General features: G+C 29.6%; 2 protein-coding genes across 5 annotated transcripts in view; one reads left to right on the forward strand and one right to left on the reverse strand.

The window, feature by feature from the left end:
- Positions 1 to 1,978, reverse strand: part of LOC107449996 (Src homology 2 domain-containing protein sprint) — a 58,956-nt gene extending 56,978 nt beyond the window's left edge. The window contains exon 1 of one of the 2 annotated variants that reach the window (XM_016065697.3): positions 1,818 to 1,978. The gene's annotated coding sequence lies outside the window, so the exon portion shown is untranslated. The remainder of the gene's footprint in view (positions 1 to 1,817) is intronic. The other variant, XM_016065696.3, reaches the window with a different exon arrangement.
- A 146-nt stretch (positions 1,979 to 2,124) lies between these two features.
- Positions 2,125 to 25,182, forward strand: part of LOC107450011 (uncharacterized) — a 34,707-nt gene continuing 11,649 nt past the window's right edge. The window contains exons 1-11 of one of the 3 annotated variants that reach the window (XM_043043550.2): positions 2,136 to 2,223; positions 3,414 to 3,447; positions 7,341 to 7,419; positions 7,972 to 8,138; positions 8,443 to 8,581; positions 9,392 to 9,471; positions 15,090 to 17,040; positions 20,170 to 20,221; positions 21,287 to 21,380; positions 22,744 to 22,996; positions 24,366 to 24,445. In XM_043043550.2, the coding sequence (XP_042899484.1) occupies positions 7,341 to 7,419; positions 7,972 to 8,138; positions 8,443 to 8,581; positions 9,392 to 9,471; positions 15,090 to 17,040; positions 20,170 to 20,221; positions 21,287 to 21,380; positions 22,744 to 22,996; positions 24,366 to 24,445 (2,895 nt within the window). In that variant the 5' untranslated portion in view covers positions 2,136 to 2,223; positions 3,414 to 3,447. Of the gene's footprint in view, positions 2,224 to 3,413; positions 3,448 to 7,340; positions 7,420 to 7,971; positions 8,139 to 8,442; positions 8,582 to 9,391; positions 9,472 to 10,946; positions 10,975 to 15,089; positions 17,041 to 20,169; positions 20,222 to 21,286; positions 21,381 to 22,743; positions 22,997 to 24,365; positions 24,446 to 25,182 lie in introns of those variants that run through there. The other 2 variants (XM_043043549.2, XM_016065713.3) reach the window with 2 other exon arrangements.

Here is a 25,182-nt window from a genome sequence, read left to right on the forward strand (position 1 = left end):
GTTGTTTCTCGATAATTTTTTCCCAATGGTAATTACTTTGATATTCTGCATGATTTTAAAAATCCCAATACCTTAATACGATATTTCGATATGCGAATTTCAAACTTCAGTAAACACTTTTTGATTGCTTTATTTTTGTCGATTTTATCATAAATCCAAGTAATATTTTTGATCTTTTTTTTTGCAATAAGTCAATTTTTATGTGGTTTTTCAAATCTCGATACATTTATTATGATATTGCGACCCACGAGTTATTTAATTTATCACTTTTTGACGTGCTTTATTTGTACCAATCTTTTTTATACATGGTTTCATACAATTTCAACATTTTGCACAAATATATTTAATAAAGCTTATTTCATCAACTGTAATATTAAAATACAAAATGTAATTATATTTCAACATTTTAGTGCATATATATATATATATATAAAATTGAGATGAATATTGATAATATTACTATTTTCTGAAGATTTGGAGAAAATTTTAGTGGAATATAATCCACTAAATAGTACCTAATGTAAGTAATGAAAGCAATAGTAAATAGAGTAATATACGTTGGAGATCTTACAGAAAAGTCTGAATCAAAAATTTAAAATTATTGATTGCACAGCTTGTAGAAAATACCTTCACAAATACATATTTAAATAAGCATGTAAATGAACAATTAGTTGTAAACATTGTTACATACTGCTATGAAAAGTGGTAGGCAACACAAAAGATTTGAACTGCGATTAGCGTGCATGAGAAACTTGTGTCCTAAGTTTCCATACTAAATGAAAGTTAATTTTGTTTTCTATCTATCTATCACTAAAAAAAAAATCATCATTTTTGCACACTTTGTAACGGGAAATTAGAAAATCCAGAAAGATGTTTCACTTAATCCAAGAAAACAAATTTCTTAACTTAAATAAAAATTATGTATGTCAGCTGTTTAATAACTAAAAATTTGAAATTATATTGATGCAAAATAGATGTCAAATATTTAGACGGAGTGACTGTCACTTAACAAGCAATTATTACAAAATTATAAGTAAGCAATTAACTACCTGGAAGTGACATACATATTAACAATTTTCTTACTGAATTCTCAGTGTTTCTCTACAAATTAACAATTTTTTTATAGAATTCTTCATATATATCATCGTAGTTGTTAATGAATAATATCATTGATTTTACATTAATAAGAAAATTCTTCAACAACAGATGCTTAATGGTCATAACTACAAATATATATATATATATATATATATATATATATATATATATAACTATATATATATATATATATATTTGAAATCAAGAGAATTTGTGTTGCTGATAATCTGTTGAGAACTATATTTACTAATCAAAGATTAAAACAATGACAACATATCAATACTACAGCAAGGAAAAAAATACAACCGAAGTTACTTGTTTACGTTAATAATAAAAACCGAATAATATACACTTTTGAAAAATAATATTGATGGTAATTAAGAGGGAGCAGAGAAAATCATCACGTATCAGTAACAGGTTAAAATAGAAATAAATAATTAAAGTAGTAAATTGTAACTTCGGTAACGTAAATATTAATTTAACCACTTTTACATGTTTCATAAACAAAAGGAATAAAATTCTAAGAGAATCCCTCATATTATTAATCTTGAACAAGCAGAAAAAACACATTAAATTTATTTCAAAATACAAAACATAAACATTTCTTTATATGACATAAATACCCCACTTAAAGAAAAGTATATTTTTATACAATGAGAAAATAGATTCGTTATCAATAAGACTAGAGATTGACAATCTTGAAAACTAATAGATCTTACCTATTGCTAAACAAAATTCAACATGAATTTTCTTTTAATTGAGGAATTTTAAATTCTAAAATTCGATTTAATCTATGCAAAACAATCACACCCCTGCAGAAAAACCTACGTTATCAACAGACAACACAAAACCAAAAGCATATGGAAAAGTTATCATAGATAATTAAAAGTTGTTAAAACCTATCATTGAACTAAGGAGATTGAATAGTAACTATGATTTCTCACAGGTAGCGCTAACTACACATACGCCGCACAAAGCTACATGCTGAAACTAATACGTTTTATCATACTCGTTGCTTTGCATTCGCTCATTCGTTCCTCATTCCCAAATCCCAAAATAGAAAACAAACTTTGCTCATCTTTGGGTTTGGTGTTAGTTGCTGGTGACTGGTGATATTTTTTAAATGTATGCGTTTTCCACTTTAGCTTGATTAGTTCTTCAGTTTTGCAAAATTGTACCACAGAAAATATTATAGGTCTATACAGTGTTTTCATTTTGATGTAATATAGGGGTGCACAATCTACGAATCACCTGAACATACTGAAAAAAATTAAATTTTTTTCTTTTCTTATTTGAAACTATTGGAAATTTTGAATCGAGTCACCACTTGTAAACGCTCTCGAATCACTAAGATTCCAACGTAAATCTGTAGTTTTTCAATTGCTTTTGTAACGATTACTGCTACGGATTTTCACATAGCTTTAAAACCGTAATATTTTTAATATAATATGCTTATTCTGGCATGGACTAGGATGTAAACGTGCTAAAACTATTTTAACATAATAAAATAACATAACTAGGAAATTTATTCGGGATTATTCTTGCAACTAAATATTAATAGAAATTTAATTAAACCCTTGAAGTGATGGATTGAACAAATTATTCATTCATTCATTCATTCAATTCATTTAAACAAACATTTATATTTTTTGAAGTTATAATTAGTTCCGCTAATCAGGGAATATATTAGAGTCAAGATTTATTGGAAATATTCATGTACATATAAGCAGGAGTGCAGAAAATTATCAGAGCCTTATATTGCCTATGGACAAAATTTCTTTTTGAATAAAAATTTTAGCTTTTTTTTAGTACGATATCTTTTTCAAAACATTTTTGGGAAATAAATTTTATATAAGAAAATGTTAATTTGATTTTACACAATTCTTGAATAATCGAGGATATGTGTCTTAAAATAATAGAAATCAAAATATATGGAAATACAGTAGCAAACCAATTATTCAGGATGCCTGGGACCATCTCTAACCTAGAGGCCTGAATTTCCCGGTTTCCTGGATTGGCTAAAAAGTGTCATTTATCAATATTTTATTGAAACCAAATTACAATGAAAAAGAGTAACACATTTTACCATAAGAAAATTACTATATTGAAAACAAAATAAATGAATTGCCACAATTTAATTGAGTGGAATTCTTTGACGATGACAATTTCCGGTTTAGAAATAAAAAATTTTTTCCACTGACAATTCACTGACTTTTTTTCCGAATTTAATTTTCCTTGACAATATCTAGGGCTTCTGAATCTGTCATTTTACTTTTAGGTGATATAGTTGTTCAATTTCCAAATTTTCATTCCAGATTCAAAATTTAACAGGATTCGAGTCACGAAAAGGTTCATGCTTGTTTTTTACTTTTTTTAAACTTTTATTTTTAAAACATTATGATATTATAAATAGCAATCTAATTACAAATAACTTTGTCGCATTTTTAATTAAATGTTACCAATTTTTTTTCTTATTTAAATAATGGGTTTTAAAAAAACTAACTACTCAAATTTGGATTTAAATAGATGTTTAATAACTCTCTATGGAATTATGAAATTTGTTCCAATAAAAAAGTTTAGTTGTTTTTTTTCGATAAATTATGAATTTTAGTATTAGTCCGGTCAAATCTCGATGGTTTTTTTAAAAAAAAATTTATTGGTACTTATCTATTTTGCTGTTGCCGGTAATAAAGTCATCAATGATAAAACAGTAAACAGGGTGCGTACAGACTCCTTATACTCCTTAAAAACTCCTTGGAAATAAAAAAGTCTCCAAGGAGTACTTGGAACTACTTAGATTTCCAAATTAGTCCTCCTCCTCCTTAACTCCTTAGGTTATTGCTTTGCATAGATGAACTTACTTAGTCCGCTGATGAATCTGCTGTCCAAGCTGGGAAACTAAATTATATGCAGTGGTGCAAGTGCTGCGCCAATTGTGGAAACCTGCTCCTACATGCTCCAAATTGAAGTAGTTGGCTTAAATTGCTCCAAAAAGGATATATTTCCCTGGGTTTTGTGAAGTCACAATTTTGCGGCAACCAAGCTACTGCCATGTGGGTTGCTCGGATTCAGTGGGAAGGTTTTTTGCACTTTCATGTGCAACTCTGCTTTATTTTGCAAGATATTCTCAATTTCAAGCTTCATTTTCCACTCTCTGAAATGGAACCCAAACTTCTCTCGAATTTTCGAGGACCAACTAAACATTGCCAAATTTTAATAGCAAGAGAAAATTTTTTTTCTCTTGTTAATTTATAGTTATTGAAGTGCTATCAACTTTGTCAATGGCAAGCTAATGGCCTTCTTGTGCTATTCTATTTACAGATTAGTACCATGATCTTTGAATTAATTTGAGGGACCATTCACTAAGTACATATTTTCATGTTGATCCTCAGAGCAGTCAAGAATCACAAAGCTTCATAACCTCAAAATTTCCATTTTCCTTTTATTCATGTAATTTAATAAAGAGAAAAATTAATTGAGTTGCTTAAACATAATTTTTTTTATCTGAGGGACCATCCACTAATTGCATATTGTATTTAAACTAAACATTGATTTTACTCAATTGATTTTTTTTTAAATATTATTTTTCTGTTTTTTACTTATTGCATTTTATTATTGTATTATTACTTTTAAAATTTTTGGTGCTCTTAATTTGTTCAAGGAAAAAACTTAATAATATTTAGAGGCAAGCATGAAGAGAGGGGCTTTCAATATTTTAAATGCAGCAAAAAATCTTATGTTTTTCAGATTTGTCAAATACTATAATTCATCTCTTAATGATTTAAAAATGATCTTTGATTTAAAACAATTGATATAAGAAATTTTAATTATCACAGATTTGTCAAATATTATGAGTGTAGGGACAATATAATAATTCACTTCTGACAAATTTTTTTAGCTTCAATACTCATTGAATTTGCATTTAAAAATTATTTAATTTTTTTTAATCATTACATTAATGAAATACTGTACTAGGTAAACAATTTTAATAAAAATTTATTAAAGTTTTCTTAATTTGTTAAATTCTTTACATATTTTTATGAATTCAGTATGATCAATATTAATCTTGTTAATGTTTTGTTGAATATAGTGTGTCTATTACCAATACCCTAGTGTCTATTACCAATAACATTTATTAAAATTTTAAAGAAAAATACACTCGATAACCTTAAATAATAGTTAAATTAATTAGTGTTGAATTACCTTTTACAGAATTAAATAAAGTAATTATTAATTTAGAAAATAGTATGAGCCACGCAATATTGAATTTATTTAAATTGCTTTTGCAAAAATCTCTTCTTTTTTTTTTAAAGAAATATTTTGGCTATATTAAATTAATTTTTAGGTCTTTTCCAAACTGAGACACCATTGATTCACTTGCTGTATGATGAAATGGTGTCTCTAGTTAAGGCATTGTTAGGGCGTTTTTTAAAGAGTTCTGATTTTCTTAGTTTGTCAGGAAAGGACTTAAAATCATTGGATGTAGAAAACGCAGATATTTGGCAAAATTCAAATTTAATAGATGTTGAACTAGATACCACAAATGTGATGACATCCTTATATCTTCTTTAGAAAAAAAATCTATGTATTTAGGTGCCAGGTCTATGGCATGTGCAAAAAAGTTATTAAAAGCATTGCCTCTTGAAAATAGGTTACTGTTCCATCTTAAAGTGTTGCATCCTGTAATGAGAATGGAAGACACTTCTATTAAGGCATCTTTGTTACTAGATGAATGGACGAGGTTACATAGAAAACCAGAAGGCTATTCTTCTGACTGAAATGAATATGCACCAATTGATATGTTTTGGAAAAACTATTTTGTGAAGAAAGAAAATTTGAGAAATATCGAATATCCTCTTTTAGCGAAGCTTTTTAAATCTCTTTTGTGCATACCACATTGGAATGCCGATGTTGAAAGAAGTTTTAGTGTGAACAAAAAGCTACTTGACAATAGGGCAAGTTTAAATTCACATCGTATTAATGGTTTGAGACAAGTTGTGTCACATATCAACAAAATAGGGGGTTTAAATAACTTTACAGTTGACAAAGATATGATTAAAGTGGCTTGGGCAGCATTTAAAAATTATTCTGCTCAATTAGAGGTTGAGAAAAAAGAAAGTGAAAAGAATGTGAAAACACTGAAATTGAGGAAAGCAGATTGAAAGCTGCTAGAATTCATTTGCAAAAAAAAAAATTGAAGGCTTCTCAGAATCTCTTAGCCACAGCTGAAAAAATATTAAAGATGGGTTAAATACTAAAGACATGTCAATTATAGAAAGCGAACAGATCCTCTTATCTGAGGAAAAGTCGAGGATAGCAGAATATTTAACAGCATTGGAAGATACCAAATAGAAACTTAATTTTTTGATGCAGGGACCTTCATAAAAATGAAAAAAATAAGACATGTTATTAATGAACAAAATTGAAAATTCTTGTTATTAAATTCTTGTTTTAATTCTTTTTATTACATATGCTCCAAATCTTTGTTTCGCTGCTCCAAAATTGCTTTTTTGTTGCTCCAAAGCCATGTTTAGCCACTTGCACCACTGGATATGATTTAGTTGTCAAAATCTAGCTGTTTAAGAAAACTTTTAAAAGAATAAAAATTGAATTGCAAGAGTTAGAAGAAGAAAAATAACAGCAAATAATTTTACATGTTACAAACTTAATTAATAATTTTTTTTTTTTATAAAATGCCTTAGATTTTCTTATGTATTCAAATTTAAAAATATAAGATTGGTAGGTTTTATGTCAATCCTTAACATCTGTACTTTGACAAGATTTATTACAATATTTGAAATTGGAAAATGTATTTATGTGTCAAAGTGATAACTTAATTTTATTTTTCTTGACGAAGTTTGATTAAGTCAAAATTTATTTCAAAAGGGATAGAAATTAAATTCAAAATATACATTTTTGAAAATTCCTTATAGTAACTGCTTTTTAATTTTTGAAAAAGACTATCTTTTACACAAAGTTTTTAAATTTTTGGTAAGTCCTTAAAATTTTGAACTCCTTAGATACTCCTTGGATTTCTTCTTCTGATCTCTGTATGAACCCTGAGTAAATTTTTTTTATTTTTATTATTATTATTTTTTTGTTTGAATAAATGAAATATATAAAAAAATGAATAAATGAAACAGCTAAATTTACCTGTGCAAACAAAATGGATAAGTTCCACTATGGTACCACTTTAAAAACTTATTTTCCAGTTAATGAAATTTATTATTTTTCTTTTATAGATGTCTTGTAAATGCTACCTCAGGAACCCTCATTCTTGCCAATCTAGTCCTTCATGTTATTCGTCTGTACATTATTCTGGTAGTTATTTTATTGCCTTTAACATTGGTATTGTTTAGAAAATATTTCTGCTTTAAAAATAAGAGCTTGAAATATTTAATTTAATTTAATATTTTTTTTAAAAATTCTAATTTTTGTTTTTGTTTCATTTGTAATATTTAAAACCTGTTTGTGGAGTTTTATTACCATGCAGAGTTCAGTCTTTTTTGTCTAAAACTGCTGTGGCATCTCTATAGTTTGTCTATGTCTAAGAACCCCCCTCACCACAAAGTCTGTGGCCATCTGCTGCCATGAAAACAATAGTGCATTTCAGCAAGGCTTCTCTTTACTCTAGGACTAATTCATTAAACCAAATGAAAAGATTTCCTTTCTTTCTCAAACTCGAGCCAAGATTTGTCCTAAACAGTGACCCACACCCCTACTTGAAATATTTATACCTCGTTACCATGGTCACCGCTACAGGTTCAGACAAATGGCTAGGGGAGTTCTTACTTTAGACAAACAATAATTAGTTCTACTCACAAAAATATTTTTTTTTATGGATAAAAAGTTGATTCTATGCTTGCATTTTAGATGTGCATTGTGCAAACAATTGTCTGCAAGATGAACCTATTGCTCCGAATTTGTCTTTGGGCAATCGAATTCTGTGGCTTACTGAACACCATGCGGCTAGTGGCATTGTACGATGGATTGGACGCATCCCAACTATTTCCACTGCATGGACAGCTGGAATTGAATTTGTAAGTGCTTTGTAGTTTTTAAAAAATCTATTCCATTTCCTGTGAAATTAGCCCTTGATTTTACAATAATGCATTCTTATGCTTATTATTTTAATTGCTTATTATCTTATAATTTATGCTTATTATTTCATTAGAAAATCAATGAGTAGAATTATTTTGTTGTAAGTGCATTGTATGTAGCAAATATAATTCATGAAAAGAAAATAACAGTTGTATGTCTTTTGAATGAATTTTTTTTACGTATTAAGTAGTTAAATTATTAAATCAGTATATTACGGGTTTCAAGATAAAAGTTTATTTTCAGGATAAAACCTTACCCACTGGTGGAAATGGAGATTTTGATGGTCGTTCCTTCTTTGTATCTAGACCAGGGCATTCACTCTTCTTACCGGTATCAGATCTTCTTAAAGTGGATGATAACCAATCTTCCAATAATTTATCTGGTACGTTTGATATTTCTCAACTTTTATAGTTGCATGGTCCGTTAATTTTGTAAAAGTTGAGGCCAAACCCACTGACTACAAATTATATATAAATTATATCTGGCACAATTATGTGTAGACAAAGTGCTATTCTGGGAGAAAGCAGGTTCATATCTGGCTGCCAATAATATATGTCCCAGTAATTTATTCTGCAACTCATTTTTTTCTTCAACTTTTATAAGGCCTAAACCAACACCTCCTAGAAAAGAGAAGGCCTCAGCACAGGTTACCATAAGCAAGAAATTTGATCCTTTAGTAGTCCAAACGTAAGGACATCTTTCGTATTTTCTCTTACTGCGCATCTCAGTAGTCGAAACGTAGTAACATATTTCTTAATAACTCCAACTGCGTAGTTTGTGTTTATTGAGTCAGACTACTAAATTGATCCATGCTGAGGCCTTCTCTTTTCCAGGAGGTTTTGGCTAGATACGGGTTGTATAAGGCAAGTCACTGTATGCTAAAGTGTGTGTGTGTGGGGGGGGGGGTGCGCTGCTTTGAAGTTGGCATTCATAGATTGTAGGCAATGATAGATAATTTCCCTGATTTGACCCAGGAGAATTGTTTTAACTGGAAAGAATTAAAACTGAAAGTGGTTTATAGTATATTATATATTAATTCTCTATTTCTATTTTTTTCAAAAACTATTTAGAAAGAACAATTTTTGAAAGATGTATATTTCTTAATCTCATGTAACGATTTTTTTGTTGTACTATTTATAAACAAATTAGATCACATTGATAACTATTAAAAAGATATTTTCTATTCTTGCAGGCAGGAATTCCTTCCTTAACCGGCTGCACGCTCACAGAAAGCGCAGAGATGCCACCCATGGCCATTTTAAACCAGAAAATGTAAGCACCTCATTTAAATTGGGCTATCTAATATTAATATTTTTAAATTGTATTTCATATTTTAATATTATGTATTTGCAACTGCATACTTATTGTACCGATAGTTAAAATATTTTAGTATTCACTAAAATGCTCTAAATATTGGTAGCAGCTGCAATCCAGAAGATGTATGGTTCCAATAGTTCAGTTAGCCTCCTGATTTAAAGTTTGGACCCTTAATGTTATTTTTTTTAGCATATTTTATTCTATCTTCAGAACAAATTGCTCTAATCATAGTTAAAATTTATAAAACATGGTGTGTAGCATTTTTAAAAAGTGTTTAAAAATTTTAAGGTGTTCTAGTTTTTACTTCATCTTAAATTTGTTATTTCAATGGCAGAATATAAAAGTAGAGCAAAAATGGTTAAATAATTTCTGATAAATAAAAATTAAAGAAAAAACATTTTACACATTATGATATAAAATGATGTAAGAATTTGTACAACTTACAATAAAAAAANAGTTTTAATTTGCTAAACCAGGTAGTTTTTCAAGTAATAATTATCTCTTATGTGAACTGAGGAAAAATATAATTTCCAGCTTAATTTTTTCAATTGGTAATTTTTATTTCCGCTAAATGTTAAGTATCAATGTAATGATTTATATAATAATAGATTAGTACACAATTGTATGTCAACACATTATTTATTACCTTAAACTGTCTGGAATTTATTATTAAAGGGTTGCGCTTTCGTAAAATTTACTATCTTGGAAATTCAGCTTTTTTGCCTTTTGACTAATCTCATCCCTGATCATAGTTGTGTGAAAAATCTGAATCTGTAAAAAACATTGCATTCATTCAGGAGAAGAAATTATTTTTGTCTAATTAACATATTTATGCTGCAATAATTTACATATGATCATTATCATCTGCAATAATCAACATATTTAAGGTCTGCTCCTCAAACAATTCAAATTTGCATCATTGTATGTGAAAATGTGAAAATCTGTTTATTTTATCAAAAGTTATTGTGGTTCTTTATTTATGCACTACGCCTATTTGAACAGCAGAAGGAAATTGTATCCAGTTTCAGCTGCATTAAGAATACTGTAAATGCCGTCGAAATTTTTTTTAAAATTAAGATTAAGCCTTTTTTTTATATATGTTACACATATCTCAGGATGATGATAAACACACAAAGATATTTGAAAATTTAAAGTCTATTACTATCTAAATTAGGAGTTTGTTATAGTTTAAATTAAGAATCTATTATTTAAATCTTACATAAATATTAACATTGGTGTTATATATGTATAAAAAATGTATTATCTTGATATTTTCTAGAATCATCCATGTTATATTAAAACATGTTACTTGAAAGTAACAGTCAATATAGTACATATTTTTTTGAAAAAATTTGATTCATTAAATAAATTTAAATATTATTCCTAAGACGTTACCTGTAGAAATTTTAAAATATTTTGTTTCATTTCAGGATTTTGCATGAATAATAGAGTTTGCAGGTATGTTTACTAACTCAAACTAACTGCCTTCTTGTTTTGTTTGCATAATGCTAATAACATGTTTACTTTTAGCTTTCATGTGTACATTTTTTACTTAAACTGTTTTTTTAGTTCTTTTTTAATATATCTATAACTTATGATTAAAGTTATTTTTTAAAAAAAGTTATAGTATGATAATCTATATTGTATATTTTTCTTACACATCAACAAAAAAGGCCTCAGAGGTTTTGTGGTCAACATCCGTATTTTGACTTAATCAATCACAAAACTTGGCTTCTATTATCAATGGTGCATATTTTGTAATTAAGAGAAATGGAGGAAAATTAAAATTTTATGATTATTTTGTTACATAAGTCATATTAATTACGTATTATGGAAAAGAATAAATATTGTCTGAAAGTGATGCAAAATTTTGACCGCATCCTAAGAAAATTATAATTATACGAGCTGATGCATTAGAAATTAGTACTTACCTATTTATAGAAAGTATAGATTTTATTGTTCTTTCTAACAAAAAAAAGAGGCAACTTTAAATTAATGCTATGTACTGCAGTCATGTGATTCTTCTTCTAGTTTGTGGAATTTTGTGAATTATTTACAGATTATCCGCGCACCTGGAAAGTCATGAATTTTGGTATTGAACAAAATTTGTCTTAAAATGTCATGATTTTAACTATTTTTTTAAAAAAAATCATGAAAAGTCATGGATTTAGGTCGTCGAAAAATCTAATTTTTAAAATGGAATTTACCCTCCTCCCCCAATTTCATGGTGTTCCAAATATCTGAATTAGTAACAAAATCCCCACTTACAGTCATATTTGATTAAAATATAAAATGTTTTTATCATGTTCTTTAAAAATTATGGTGTTCTTTCAAAAAATGAAAGAAAACACATCATTTCTAGAGCGAATTATCTTTTAAACTTCTGTTTTTGTTATTATTTCTTGTTTTTATTTTATTAATTTAAAATTTTAGCTAAAGGCAAGCCAGTCATTGGCGAATTTTTTTATTCCGAAATGAGAACAGAAAAATCAGGAGTATTTCTTTCCTTTCTGATGAGCAAGAAAAGTATATTTAGAATATAATTCTGCAGAAAAGAAAAAAAAATTATTTACTCAGCTATTATATTGCTTCAACTCTTTCTTTACTCTGTTTTTTTTTTAATTTAAAATCAATAAATATGAAGTTGTAGAGTATAACAATTTTGGTTATACCTATCATTTTAATTAATATTATTATAATACTTTTTAAATTTATCATTCTGCTTTTGTCGGAGAAAATAGTAACTTCGTTAAGTTATGAAAAGTACATGGAATTAGTCATGAATTTGAAAATCTAGAATGTAGCAGATACCCTGTATTTATTCCCGGTTTTTCACAAATGAATAATTTATATTCCGATAAATATTTCTCGGAGCTAAGCTGTTTTGAAATTTAAATTGTGTTACTTACGCAAAATCTCGTTAACGAGAAATTTTTTCTGCCCTATATCTGCACCCCCACTTTTTCTTCCCAAGTTCTCATTCACGCACGACAACAACTTTTTTTACTCAGATTTGTTTGATAAAAACAATTTCCACAATTCCAAAAAAAAAATTCCTTTGTAACTTCAGCTAGAATAAATGAACCACTGAGGCAAACATAAAAGTATAAAATTGAATTCTGAAATGGCAAACATTTAAAAAAAAAAAGATTGTTTGGTGTACAAAATTGTGTTTTTTCTCAGTTTTATTTTAACCTATAGTTTTATGAGTAGCAATTTTGTTTCAAATTCTGATTTGTATCAGAACTATTTAATTAATGTGATATATTCGCCTCCTCTTTTTTTTTTTATTTGGCTACAATTAAATTAAATAAATTTGAATGTAATACGACATGATAATATGAATCTCGATTTCAGTAATCACTTTTTAACGTGCCCTATATTTTAATACTCATACGTGCTCTTGATTTCTCAAATTTTTTAAACTCCATATATTTTTTTAAACTTAACTCTCTAAATTGCTTTGGGGGTGGGCAGCTATGGGGCCATAGTTGTTGTAAAATAGACCCTGATAGCTGCGGGCTCTCTGAACATAATTGTAGACAATTTGCACCCACACATGGTGTCTGTTTTCCCTAGTAGAAATAGAATCTTCATGCAGAACAATTCCTCATTTTACAAGATCGTGTTAGAGGAGTTGTGAAGGCATAATTCCAATTAAAATGACCGTTTGACCTTTCACATTTGGGACAATCATACAAAGGAGGATCAAACACCATTGCAACTCATGGCCACTGCTTGGACATTTGATACAACAAGTAAGCGATACATGTTTTGGAGGAAGCTGTTATTGATCATAATGTTTTGGCTCTAAAAATAACCAATTTTAAATTCGTTGTTCAAAGAATGCATGGTTTTCTTTTTTACTTTAACATAATGCATTATTTACTTTTATTATTGTTATTTAACTTAATTTAGTAAATTGTACTGCATGTAAAGTATTATGAATTCCCTGAAAATCTACTTTTTGTTGTATTTTTGCTAATAATATAGTGGACGCTCAATATAATGAACTCTGTTGTTCCAACGAAAGTGCATGCTATACTGCAGCAGTTATATCATGAGTACACAAGCAAATATTTACTTAAATGTAGAGCAAATATTTACTTAAAATTCCATAAATATTGCTTTTATATTGACAAAAACGTTATTCCTTCATACGTTTCCTTCAAAATTTTTAATATCTGTTAAGGCATATGACGTAGACATGTGATTTTTCAATATTTTTTAAGTAGTGCTTTCAGTACCTTTTTGTGTAATAATGCATTAATATACTAAAATGTGCAATTTCAGTTATTTTTCATTCTGATTGGGTCACATGTCTGCACATGACATTACATTGATTTGTTGTAGAAAGCCATTTCTGCTAAATAACATCTGTCCAGAGAACTGCTAAGTCTAAGGCTAGACAAAAGCAAGAAGAATGTGAATTTCAATTCCAAAATAAACCACCTTCACAGAAAGTGCGAATACAGTTTTTACACAAGAAAAAAACAGGCGATTGATGTATTTATTGAACCTTTGAAATTTTTTTCCCAAAGGTTATAAATAAGACTCTGGACTCCACACGAGGATACAATCTACACTAAATCTTATTAATGAAAGATACTCATCATTTCAGCATCTATCAATATGGATTATGCATAGGACCATGTAGGAGTAGATAGGTGGTCAATCTTTGTTCATTCATAGAGAATGTTTGGTGAGCTGTAATATTTAAAGTAATAGGGTAGATCATTTCCTTGAGAATCATTTTTAGTGGAAAAATGCGTAAAAATTGTGTGAAATTCTAGAAACAAAATTTTTGTCACTGCATTGGAATGGATGGTTGCATTTGTGGAACAAGAATTTACTCCTTATAATAGAATGCTCGGGACCATCTAGAATTGGATTAAAAATAGGTGGTCCCTCTTAGGATTAGATAAAAATATATCTAAATATTTTCATAATAATAATTTTTTGGTTAATATATTCACAGCTGATATTCACCACTGTAAGAAGCTTTTTTTTCTCTCTTTATAATACTAGGATTCCCCTAAAAGAAGCTGAATCATTTAGGGTTCCATAACCAAAAAAGTTGGGAACTCATGATCGAAAGAATGTTCTAGTCAGTTATAATAAATTATGATTTATTCAGGATTGCCACTCCACAGGGAAAGATAGGGAAAACCTGGAAAATACAGGGAATTTAAAAAGCACCTAAAATAAGAGGGAATTTTGTTTCTTATTTTCGTCCTTTAAAAAATGGTAACCACTCAAAGTGCAATCTATGGGATATTTAAGGATGATATTTCAGCTATATTAAACTATTTCATTTACTATAGCATTATTCGTTTCAAGTATGTTCTGTTCCTTTTTTCCTTAAGTTTAATAAGCAATTATAACTAGTATAGTTAGCTCATATAGGAGCTCATATAAGAGCACAGCGATTGTGTTTTTCCTCTTAATATATTGTGTATAATATGTACGGGGAAAACACGGAATTTTTTTCTTCCAGATTTGAGTAGCAACCCTGTTATTTAACATGAATATTATTGTTTATTGGTTCTGATGTGCTTAATTTTCTTATTCAGTGTTCCAACTGTGCCCAGTATGAATTTGTTTGTACTGGTTGTTCGCGTGGCCATGTTCCTGTCTATGATAGAATTACTTCAAGACCTTCCATACGTTATGATGATCATCACTCTTATGAAATGTACAACTCCAATCTTCCTGCTGTTATTTCTTCAAATAGATCAGGCAGTCCTTCTAACATGGTGCAAGCTTCTAAGGCCAATACAACTGGTCCTGTGGTTCGTAGAAGGGAAGAATTTGCTGACGATCGAAATATTCCCATTAGATATGCTGAAAACTCTCCAGAAAGATTTCAAATTAGGCGAAAAGACTCGTTTTTCAACAGCCTCAGAGTAATTTATGACTTGAAAGAATGGGTCTCGTGTTTGGTAATGGGTACGAATCGAAGGAGGCCAAAGAAGAAGGTAGTTTTTGAAGACAAGAAATCTGTTGCTAGTTTTTATTTCGCTCGAGGTAGCCGAGACTCCCAATCGATTACCGGTGAAAGATTGTCTTCCTTTGCAGAATACGCCTCCATAAATGTTGCGAAATCTTCCAACCAAATTAAGAAATCCAATGTCGGGAATGGTAGTTCAACTCAGTTTCGCAAAAGTAGGAAAAAGAGACCAGCCCCACTACCTCCTATTCCAGAAAAAAATTTTCATTCATTAAAAAATAATTATCTTAGAAATGAGGTTATTTCGGAAAATAGAAACGGAATCACAACGAAGCCCTCCAAATCTGCTGGTGTCATAAGTCAGTCTGTTCATATCAAGAGGAAGCACAAAAAGAGAAAGGCACCCTCACCACCACTCGGGGAAAGCTCTTCGATTCTTTCCGGAATTGGCTCAGTTCTGAGTCTGATTGAACATGCTAAAGTGTCTCAGGACAACCTGAAGCGAACCCAAAAAGACCATAGGCCGAAAAACAAACAGAAGAATGAAAAAGTACCGAAATATCCCGCAAATACTGCCTCCAAAATGAATAAGAAAAGATTCATACCTCGTAACTATAATCAAAATTCTGCGACAGACTCGGACAGTGAGCATTCAGGGCAGGTTTCGAGTAGTTTATCCTCAGCCGACGAGAGCGATGAGATCGTAAGATACAACAAAACAAAAGCTAAGAAAGGTTCAGTGCAACGAAGCTCTAGTTTCATGAAATACGCAGGCACTGAAGATGATGTCTGTGTAAAAATATCCATACAGAAGACGCAAACGAACGTTGTCACGGTTGAAGAACTACCGACGTCGAGTACTGTACATTATACCATAGAAGAATCTTCCTCGTCAGATCTGTCTGAAGAGGAGCCCGAGATAGTTGCCCCAAAAGCATATGCTGTCAAAGCTCAACAAGAATCCAAGTTTAATTCTTCCGACAGCTCTTTCGATGAAGTGAATGACGGATCGAAAAGAACAATATTCGAAGAATTACAGCTTAAGTCTCCAGAAAAAAGCTCTGTGAAGGAATTTATTCAGGCTTTCAACATGCTTGCTGATAAGGGAAGTACAAGTTACGTCAAACAGATATCCAATGGTCATACCGCAAATTTTGGAATTACAGATCAGAATATTTCCAATTATAAAAACTCCACTTCCAAAACATCACAGTCAGTTCCAACAAAGTGGGAATATCAGAATAATAATAATAAAATTAACAACTTCTCTTATTCGGCTAATCAGATATTACTTCCCATTGAGGAGGAATCATTAAACGAATTGCCGGAGCCTGGTTCTAGTGGTATAATCTCTAAGAGTTCTAAAGGAAGAAGTAAAGCATCAATGGAGAATGGCTCTTTGGATTTAAATCAGAACAAAGCCTCAAAAAAGAACTTCAAAGTGGAAGAAAATTTGCATGGGAAAAGTCTGGGGAAGAAACTTCCTGCTAAACTAGAAAAGAAAAAGTCTTCTCAAGCATCTGCTGTGGCCTTAACATCATTGTTGTCTAGTGGGACAAATGACATAAGTGAAGGTTTGTTGGTTATTTTTATCATTATATTCTTACTTATGCATGGTGCATAGTGTTTTTAAAAAGTGCTTAAAGGTGCCTATTTTCGATTTTCGTTATTTAAAAGTCCTTAAAGGTGCTTTTTTCATTGGATGTTTTTTAAAGGTGCTTAATTTTTCCCTTTACAAAAATTAGATTTTTTTCTTTACCATGTTGATTTTTGCCATGTATTATGCTTTTCACATTGTTCTATTCAATGTTTTCACAATTTATTCAACCACAATCCATTTTGACTTACCGTCAGTCCATAGCCTATGAAAGTTCTAATCATTTTGCGTGTTTGATGAAGTACTCGCGAGTAGCGCATGTGCGTCTGCTGAGCTGAGTTCGGTGAGATTCTTGCATTCTCACGTGCAACTCTGCTGTATTTTGCAAGATATTTTCCATTTCAGGCTTCATTTTCCACTCTCTGATATCAAACCGGAAAATCTTTTGATCTTTTTATGGTGTCTAATATAATTAGAAAAGAGATGTCTAATATAATTAGTCAGAAACTAGTTATTTTATCATCATCATGTAAAGTCTTTGAAAATTATTTTGCATTTTGTTAATGTATATAGTGCTTAAAAATATTTTATGAGTTCTTATAAAGTACTTAAAAGTGCTTATTTTTTGTTGAAAGATTTGACTATGCACCCTGTTACAGAAGGGGGATATGGAAATTGGATGGCCTCTGCCAAGGCCTGATATAGACTCATCTTATTAATTGAATGAAGTCGTTTGAGTTCTTACTTTCTGTGGGATTGTTCAAATTTGACCTAAGCATGATTTTTACCCCCTTTTCCATGCTTGCATAAGAAACCCCCTTTACATTTTGTTTTAGTTATGTCTTTTGAAATTAGGATGAATTCAAATCAAGGATATCATTTTACATATTAATTCATGAAATTTTGAGCAGAAGTTGCTTAAGAAGTCTTGCCTTCTGAAACTCTTTGAAAAAACAATTCTCCTTTCTCTAAATTCAACCTTTTATTCAAAATTTGAAATTTTTTCATGCATAATTTTTCCCCCTTACGTAAACAAGGGGATTTTATTATCTCATGTAAGCATTGCTGATACCAGGGTGCATAGCGTTTTTAAAAAGTGCTAAAAGGTGCTTATTTTCATTTTTTAGAAACCCTTAAAGATGTATTTTTTCCCATGGGTGTTTTTAAAAAGTGCTTAATTTTCCCTTTTCCGCAATGTCATATTTTTCTTTACTATGTTGATTTTTACCACAAATTATGCAAAAAGACGCTGTCCTATTCAACGTTTTCACAATTAATTCAACCCCAATCTATTTCAGCATACCGTCGGTCTCCAGTGTGTGAAAACACCATTTGTTTTACATGTTCGATGAAATATCTGCGAGTCCGCACTTATACTGAGCTGGATTCAGCGTTAAGGATTTTTGACTCTCATGTGCAACCCTGCTGCATTTTGCAAGAGATTCTGAATTTCAGACTTCATTCTGTAATAGAATCGAAAAATCTCTTGAATTTTTGCTGCTTACGGGGACCAACTAAACATTGTAAATTTTTTTCCTCTATTAGCGATAGAAAATTTCCTTTCTCTTGTTAATTTTATCGTTTGTGACCCGCCATCGTCTTCGTCACTGTAAATAAAACCGGATAAAACCATCAATTGTCAAAAACTTGCCAACCCTGTCTAATAATGATATTTTTAAAAGTGCTTAAAAATATTTTTTGAGTGCTTGAAAAATGCTTAAAGGTGCTTATTTTTTGTTGAAAAATTTGGTTACGCACCTTGTGATACTCTTCCTTACCCTTGTCAGCAAAAATAAACAAGTCGCAAATCCCTTCCTTTCGTTAAGTGCTTATGTAATATATTCTTTTACCACCTTCAAATTGAACACATATATAAAAATGATATAATACTTCATTAAGTGCAATAAGCAATTTAGAGTTAAGTGCCATGATCAGAAAACAGCTGTCAAATAATTTTTCGTATATCTTTGCAAATTTTGGCATAGTCATATTAACATAGTCATTTTAAATCAGGGCTAAAAAATAGCTGATGAGCCTAATTTAAAACCAGGTGTGCTTGTTTTAAAATGCTGATGAATCTGACCTTTAAATGTTAGCCAAAGTTCATTTATTATCATCTAACTCACAAATTTGAAGCCAGCTAAATCTAAAACTGACGCCTGGTGGCTGAGCGGTAGCGCTATGCGCTGTCGTGCCACAGGTCCCTGGTTCGATCCTCGGGCCGGGCAAGGCTGACTCAGCCTTTCATCCCTTCAGTGGGTCGATAAATGAGTACCAAGCACGCTTGGGAACTAAACACTGGGGGTTCCGCGTTCAGNGATACTCTTCCTCACCCTTGTCAGCAAACTAGTCACAAATCCCTTCCTTTCGTTAAGTGCTTATGTAATATATTCTTTTACAACCTTCAAATTGAACACATATATAAAAATGATATAATACTTCATTAAGTGCAATACGCAATTTAGAGTTTAAATGCCATGATCAGAAAACAGCTGTCAAATAATTTTTCTTATATCTTTGCAAATTTTGGCCTTTATTAGTCATTTTAAATCAGGGCTAAAAATAGCTGATGAGCCTAATTTAAAACCAAGTGAGCTTGTTTTAAAAAGGTGATGAATCTGACCTTTAAATGTTAGCTAAAGTTCATTTATTATCATCTAACCCACAAATTTGAAGCCTGCTAAATCTAAAACTGCTTTCTTAAATTTAATTTTTGGTTACAGGTTTTAGTCATATTCTATCGTAATGACTCAACTTCTGAGGGGAAAAAATTATAACTTGTTCATAGAATAAATCTAACTTTGTTGTTTCTAACATGTTTGGAAAAAAATAAAAACAAGTTATAAATTGTGAAATTTTTTCCTTTATGACCCATTTTTATTCCCTTTTTTGAAACTATTTTTTTTAATAAATGTTAAAGTATAGTTTTTAGTAAACTTTAAAATTTTTAATGTACATGTTTTTAATAAATGTTTTTTTTTAGTTATTTTTTTAAAAAGAAACAAATGTATGATAAAAATTTCCATTTTTATATTCAATAAACTTTTAGTTTCCTAAATTTGAGTAGGATTGTTTAAAATTCTATACAAACAATTCTCTATTTCAGGAGATACTACAGATTCTCTAAAATCTTCCCAACAATTAGATAGACCAATCATGTGAGTATTTGAAATTGTGCTGCATTACTGTATTGTGTTGTTATTGTTGTGAAATCTTCTTATCATGTAATATGTCTTTAAAATTTTTATCTATTTGACATAAAATTACTTGATTTCCTGATCGCCAGTTAAAAAATTATGCAGTCATTCAAAACTGACAGAGGGTGTTGGAAATCTTATTATTTGTTTATTACTGGATAAATTATGCTAAATATCACAGTCATGCTATTTGCCATGTAATTGAAAAAACAATTTAAATGTTTTATGATGGAATTTTTAAACAGAGCGATTATTTTTTCCTCTTTATTCTGTTATGCTAAGATAGAATTTCAAAAAATTTTAAAATTTTTTTTTTGAAATTTTTTTTTTTTGCAATGTGTATTTTACTGTATGAAAATGTAAATTTTGAACTTTTTGTCGCTTATGATGTTTTGTTTTTATTACTCAGCAGTTTTTCAGTCAATCTTTAAAAAAAAAAAAAATTCTAGAATAAGGAAAAAAGATAATAAATAAGAATTTTAAAATCATTTTTTTTTTCAGAAATGCCTTAGAAATCACAAATTATTATTACTTTTCTTTTTGCTTTGCAGTGAAGCTTATATTCTTAGTTTGTAACATTCTTTTTTTTTTTTTTTTTTAAATTCTTAAGAAATTTTTTTTTAATACCATGTATTTTTCTCTAATTAATATAACCTCAATAATTTTTAACTCATGTTCTACAATTACAATAAAATATTTGCATTACTTCCTGGTCTCACACATTTCGTCCTATTTCTTGCAACAATGTTCAAAATATTTTTTTTTTTCGATCAATCTACTCTACATTTAAAGTTCTAGCTAAAAATTCAATTTTATTTTAATATATAATACTTACCCTTAATAATTAAATTTCAACGAGTGTTGTTTTTCTATAGAAAATTATTGTTAGCTAACACTAGAAACAGTACTAAAAACAATGTATTTTCCCCCTTAACTGTGTGTCTGTGTGTATGTATATATGCCATATATATATACATATATATATTATTATTATTTTTTTAAAATTATTTTTTATTTAAAATTTAGGGTTGGTCTGCATATTGAAAATAAGTCTTCTCATCGTGGTCCTTTGCCTTTATTGGTGACACCATCAATGTCTTTACGAAAATTGAAAAAACAAGTAATTATAAAAAAAAATTTCTCTCTTGAATAGGGGTATTGTAATATTATTTGTTAGCAATAATGATACTTGTAACACTAATTAAAAACTAAGTATGTTAAAACACAAACATCTTTATTGAACTGAACTTCAATTCACAAACTGGGCGTTTACTGACTGGTGTCGCCTAAACAAAATGAGGAAATAAAGATGCTCCAGATGTCTCGCTTTTTTGAAAAAAGTGAATTCTAAAGTAAAAACATGAATAAAAAATTAATTCAATAAGAAGTATGTAAAAATTTCAAGTTCATAATAAATGACATGCAAAAGAGTCAACAGTTCAATCTATCGGATGGAAAATTCATTCTTAATGTGTTTTCACAGTATAAAAATGTGAAGGGGGCGGCGTGGTTTCTCACCGACCTGCGCCAAAACCCGTCTTAAACAATGACTACACACCCCTATTTTAAATAGTTATACCTTGTTACTATAGTCACCACCATGGGTTCAGATGAATGGCTTGGGGAATTCTTACTTTAGATAAACTATAAAAGCATTAGGTATTGATATCTATGAACCACATCTTTGAATCATTTGTAAAGAATACCTTAGCACATCAAATAATAAAGGCTGTAATCAAATTAAAGCCAAAAGTAAAGGCTTCTTAGCAACTACTTCTAACGGTTTGTGATCCGTCTCAATAGCTACTAGCTTGTGGTAAATATAGTAATTAAATTTTTTTGCGCACGTGTAACATAGCCAGAGCTTCTTTTTCGATTTTGCGGGTACCTCTGTTGAGTGCTTTCATGGAATAAGCAACTGGTCGGCCCTCCTGGAAAGGTTCAACTTCAGTAGAGTTAGAACTAACATTGGCAGCAACTGGTTTATTTACATCATAATGTGCTTACTTTAACATATTTTGCAATGTTTCTTTCAAATATAAGAAGGCATTTTCTTGATCATATGACCATTCCAAAGTAAAATTTTTCTAAGGAAATCTACGCATAAGTTCTGAAATAGTTTAATTATGAGAAATGAACTTCTAAACCAACTTCTAATGAACCAATAAATCTTTGTAACTCAACGACACGAGTTGGAGTTTTCAATAGCTTTAGTTTTGTGTCGATCAATTTCAATACCTTCAAAACTAAAAATATGTATTAAAAATTTGCCTGGAAAAAAACTTAAACTTTAGCTTTTTTTTAAGCATATTTAGACATACTCTGTGATCTGACAATCTGTGCATAACTTTTTTCCTTAGAGTGGTTAATTCGTTTTCTGTATTTGCCCACCTAAAAATATCATTCATTAAACATTCAATGTTACCTAGACCAATCAAAATCGATTTTTTTAAAATTATTTTTTGTAATGATTTTTATTTCAGGTTGAATCAGAATACAGTTTTCCTAGACTGCAACAATGCTGGATTTTTGGTGAATCATTTGCTGTGCAGGATGATGCTTCTCTTGCTAGTTATGGTGTCACAAAACCAGGTTGCTCTGTTCTTTTATATGTTATGTCCAAGGAATCTTTGCCTTCACGTTACAAACAAAATTCTGCTGGTAGAATCAATGCCAAGCTTCATATGAAAACACCTAAGGAAGTTGAGAATGGGTTATTAGATGACAAAAAGAAAGGTAAAATATATATTTGTTTTATTTTACTGCTTTTCTAACATTATGGTAATCATGTATAATTAAATATACAGAAGTTTTCTCAGAAGTAAATTATTATATGATCTCTACACTTGTAATGTTTAACAAATCCAAGATAATTGAATTTGTTATTTGAATTGTTTTTAAATCAAATCATTAAAAGATGATTGAAAGCTTTTTTACTAGGACAAATCTGAATAACATAAGATTTTTCGCCGCATTTAAAATATTTAAAATCTCTCATTTCCTACTTTTAAAGTTTTAAGAATTTATGCAGTTAGTGGAGGTTCTTTCAGGTAAAAAATATTATGTTTAAAAATTTCATCGAGTTCTTTTCTTTATTAAATTAAGTGAATAAAAGGGAGATAGAAATTTAGAAATGATGGAACCCACATGAAAAATACCTAAGGAAATTGAAAATGGGTTACAAGCTGAGAAAAAGAAGGGTAAAATGTATTATTTATTTTACTGCTTTTCCAACATAATGGTAACCATGTATCAATAAATATACAGTTGCTGGACAAATTATCAGACTCACTGTAGTTTTTTAATAATTACATATTTTGCACGAGTTTATTTTCAGTACTTATATATTTAAACACGCACGCAATGAGTTTTCATTCAAGAGATTTTTTATTTGTTTCCTATTTGTATTTATTTTTAATGTATTGCATTACTATGTTAAACAATTGATATACAAACGTAAACAAGTGCAAACAGGTTTCAGTCGTGTGCATCAGTTGCGGACGTGCTTCTGTGATTTTATGCTCCATGTTTATTTGTTTCTCAGTTTTATACTTTGTAGTTATTTGTTTATTTTTTGTGCAGTGTTTAAATAATCAATTAGAGCATTTTCAGCAAGGGCAAAAAATGGGAACTTTCACCATGTGAAAAAGCTGAAGTAAAAGCCCTCGTGAATGCTAAAATATTTACAAACTGCGAAATATCACAAAAATTGAAGGTTTCAGAAGCTAGCATTAGCTGCGTAAAGAAGAAAATTTAGTCAATGGACGAATTGAGCTCAAAACTAAAGAAAAGATGTGGCAGAATCTTATAGTGTGTTTAATAATTTTTCAAGGGACTGTATAAAAAGAATCAGTTGTTCTTTTTTTTTTTTCTTAAGTTGAATTGTTAGATATATTTCATGATTTGAATGTTTTAAAATTCCTAAATTCTATGTTAGGTCTGATAATTTTTAGATTAATCTATTAAATGAGCTGTAATTCAATGTTTTACCTTTTTTAAGACTTAAACAAAATTTACAGCCACATTTTATTATTAATGATATAAAGTGTTGATTTTTATCCTGTATAAAGATTCAACTTGTTTGATGAATGTCATAATCTTTTAGGTGATATTGAGCATTTTTATCCAAAGGATTCTCGTAAAGAAGAAGAAGCAAATCAGCTGAAAACTTTGAGTCAAAATAAGGTGAGATGTATATATTTTTCACCATGTTTTCATTGTATTGAATGTAAAAGAATAATACTTTAAGAATTTTTAGATTTATATTTTTCACATGTATAAAGTTGTAACAGTCAACTTAAAGAAAGAAATTTAAGAAAGATATCTTCTGATTTTGTGTTATTTTAAAGAAAAAAGTTTGTAGCTTGGGATATGAGACATTTAGCATAAGTCAAGTGATTATAATTTATTGATTATTAGAGAAGTTTATTAAACATACTCTTAAGACTTCTCTACATTAGTTTTATTCGGTGCCTACTTACAGCGCGAAACCTAAAATTGTGACAGAAATTGGCTTATTCTCGGTCAGGTTTGGATTATTATATTACTGCCAAACTATTTTGTTTAAACAAATATGCTGCTGACAAACTTCACAAAAAAAAAATTATGAGAGTATAAAATTACATCGATTCTGCTATGGGAACTACAGGACCCAGGATATTTAAATTTACGAGACTTTTTTTTTTAACTGTTTTCAAACTTTGCACTTACAAGGGAAACTAGGGAAGTGTGACTCGCCAATTTTAAAATAAACTAGTGGGATGTATGCCTTATGAGAAATAATTTTAAGGGGCAACATTCGTTTTGGCCCATAGAAGGTCCTGTGAGAGATAAAAAATAATTCAATATATAGAAAAATCGATATTTTATTACTTCAATGCAGACTATTAGTTATTGTAATTGTCTCATACTCCAATTAATTT

This window comes from Parasteatoda tepidariorum, chromosome 6 (genome assembly GCF_043381705.1).
Source record: "Parasteatoda tepidariorum isolate YZ-2023 chromosome 6, CAS_Ptep_4.0, whole genome shotgun sequence".
In the NCBI taxonomy this organism is placed as follows: Eukaryota; Metazoa; Arthropoda; class Arachnida; order Araneae; family Theridiidae; genus Parasteatoda; species Parasteatoda tepidariorum.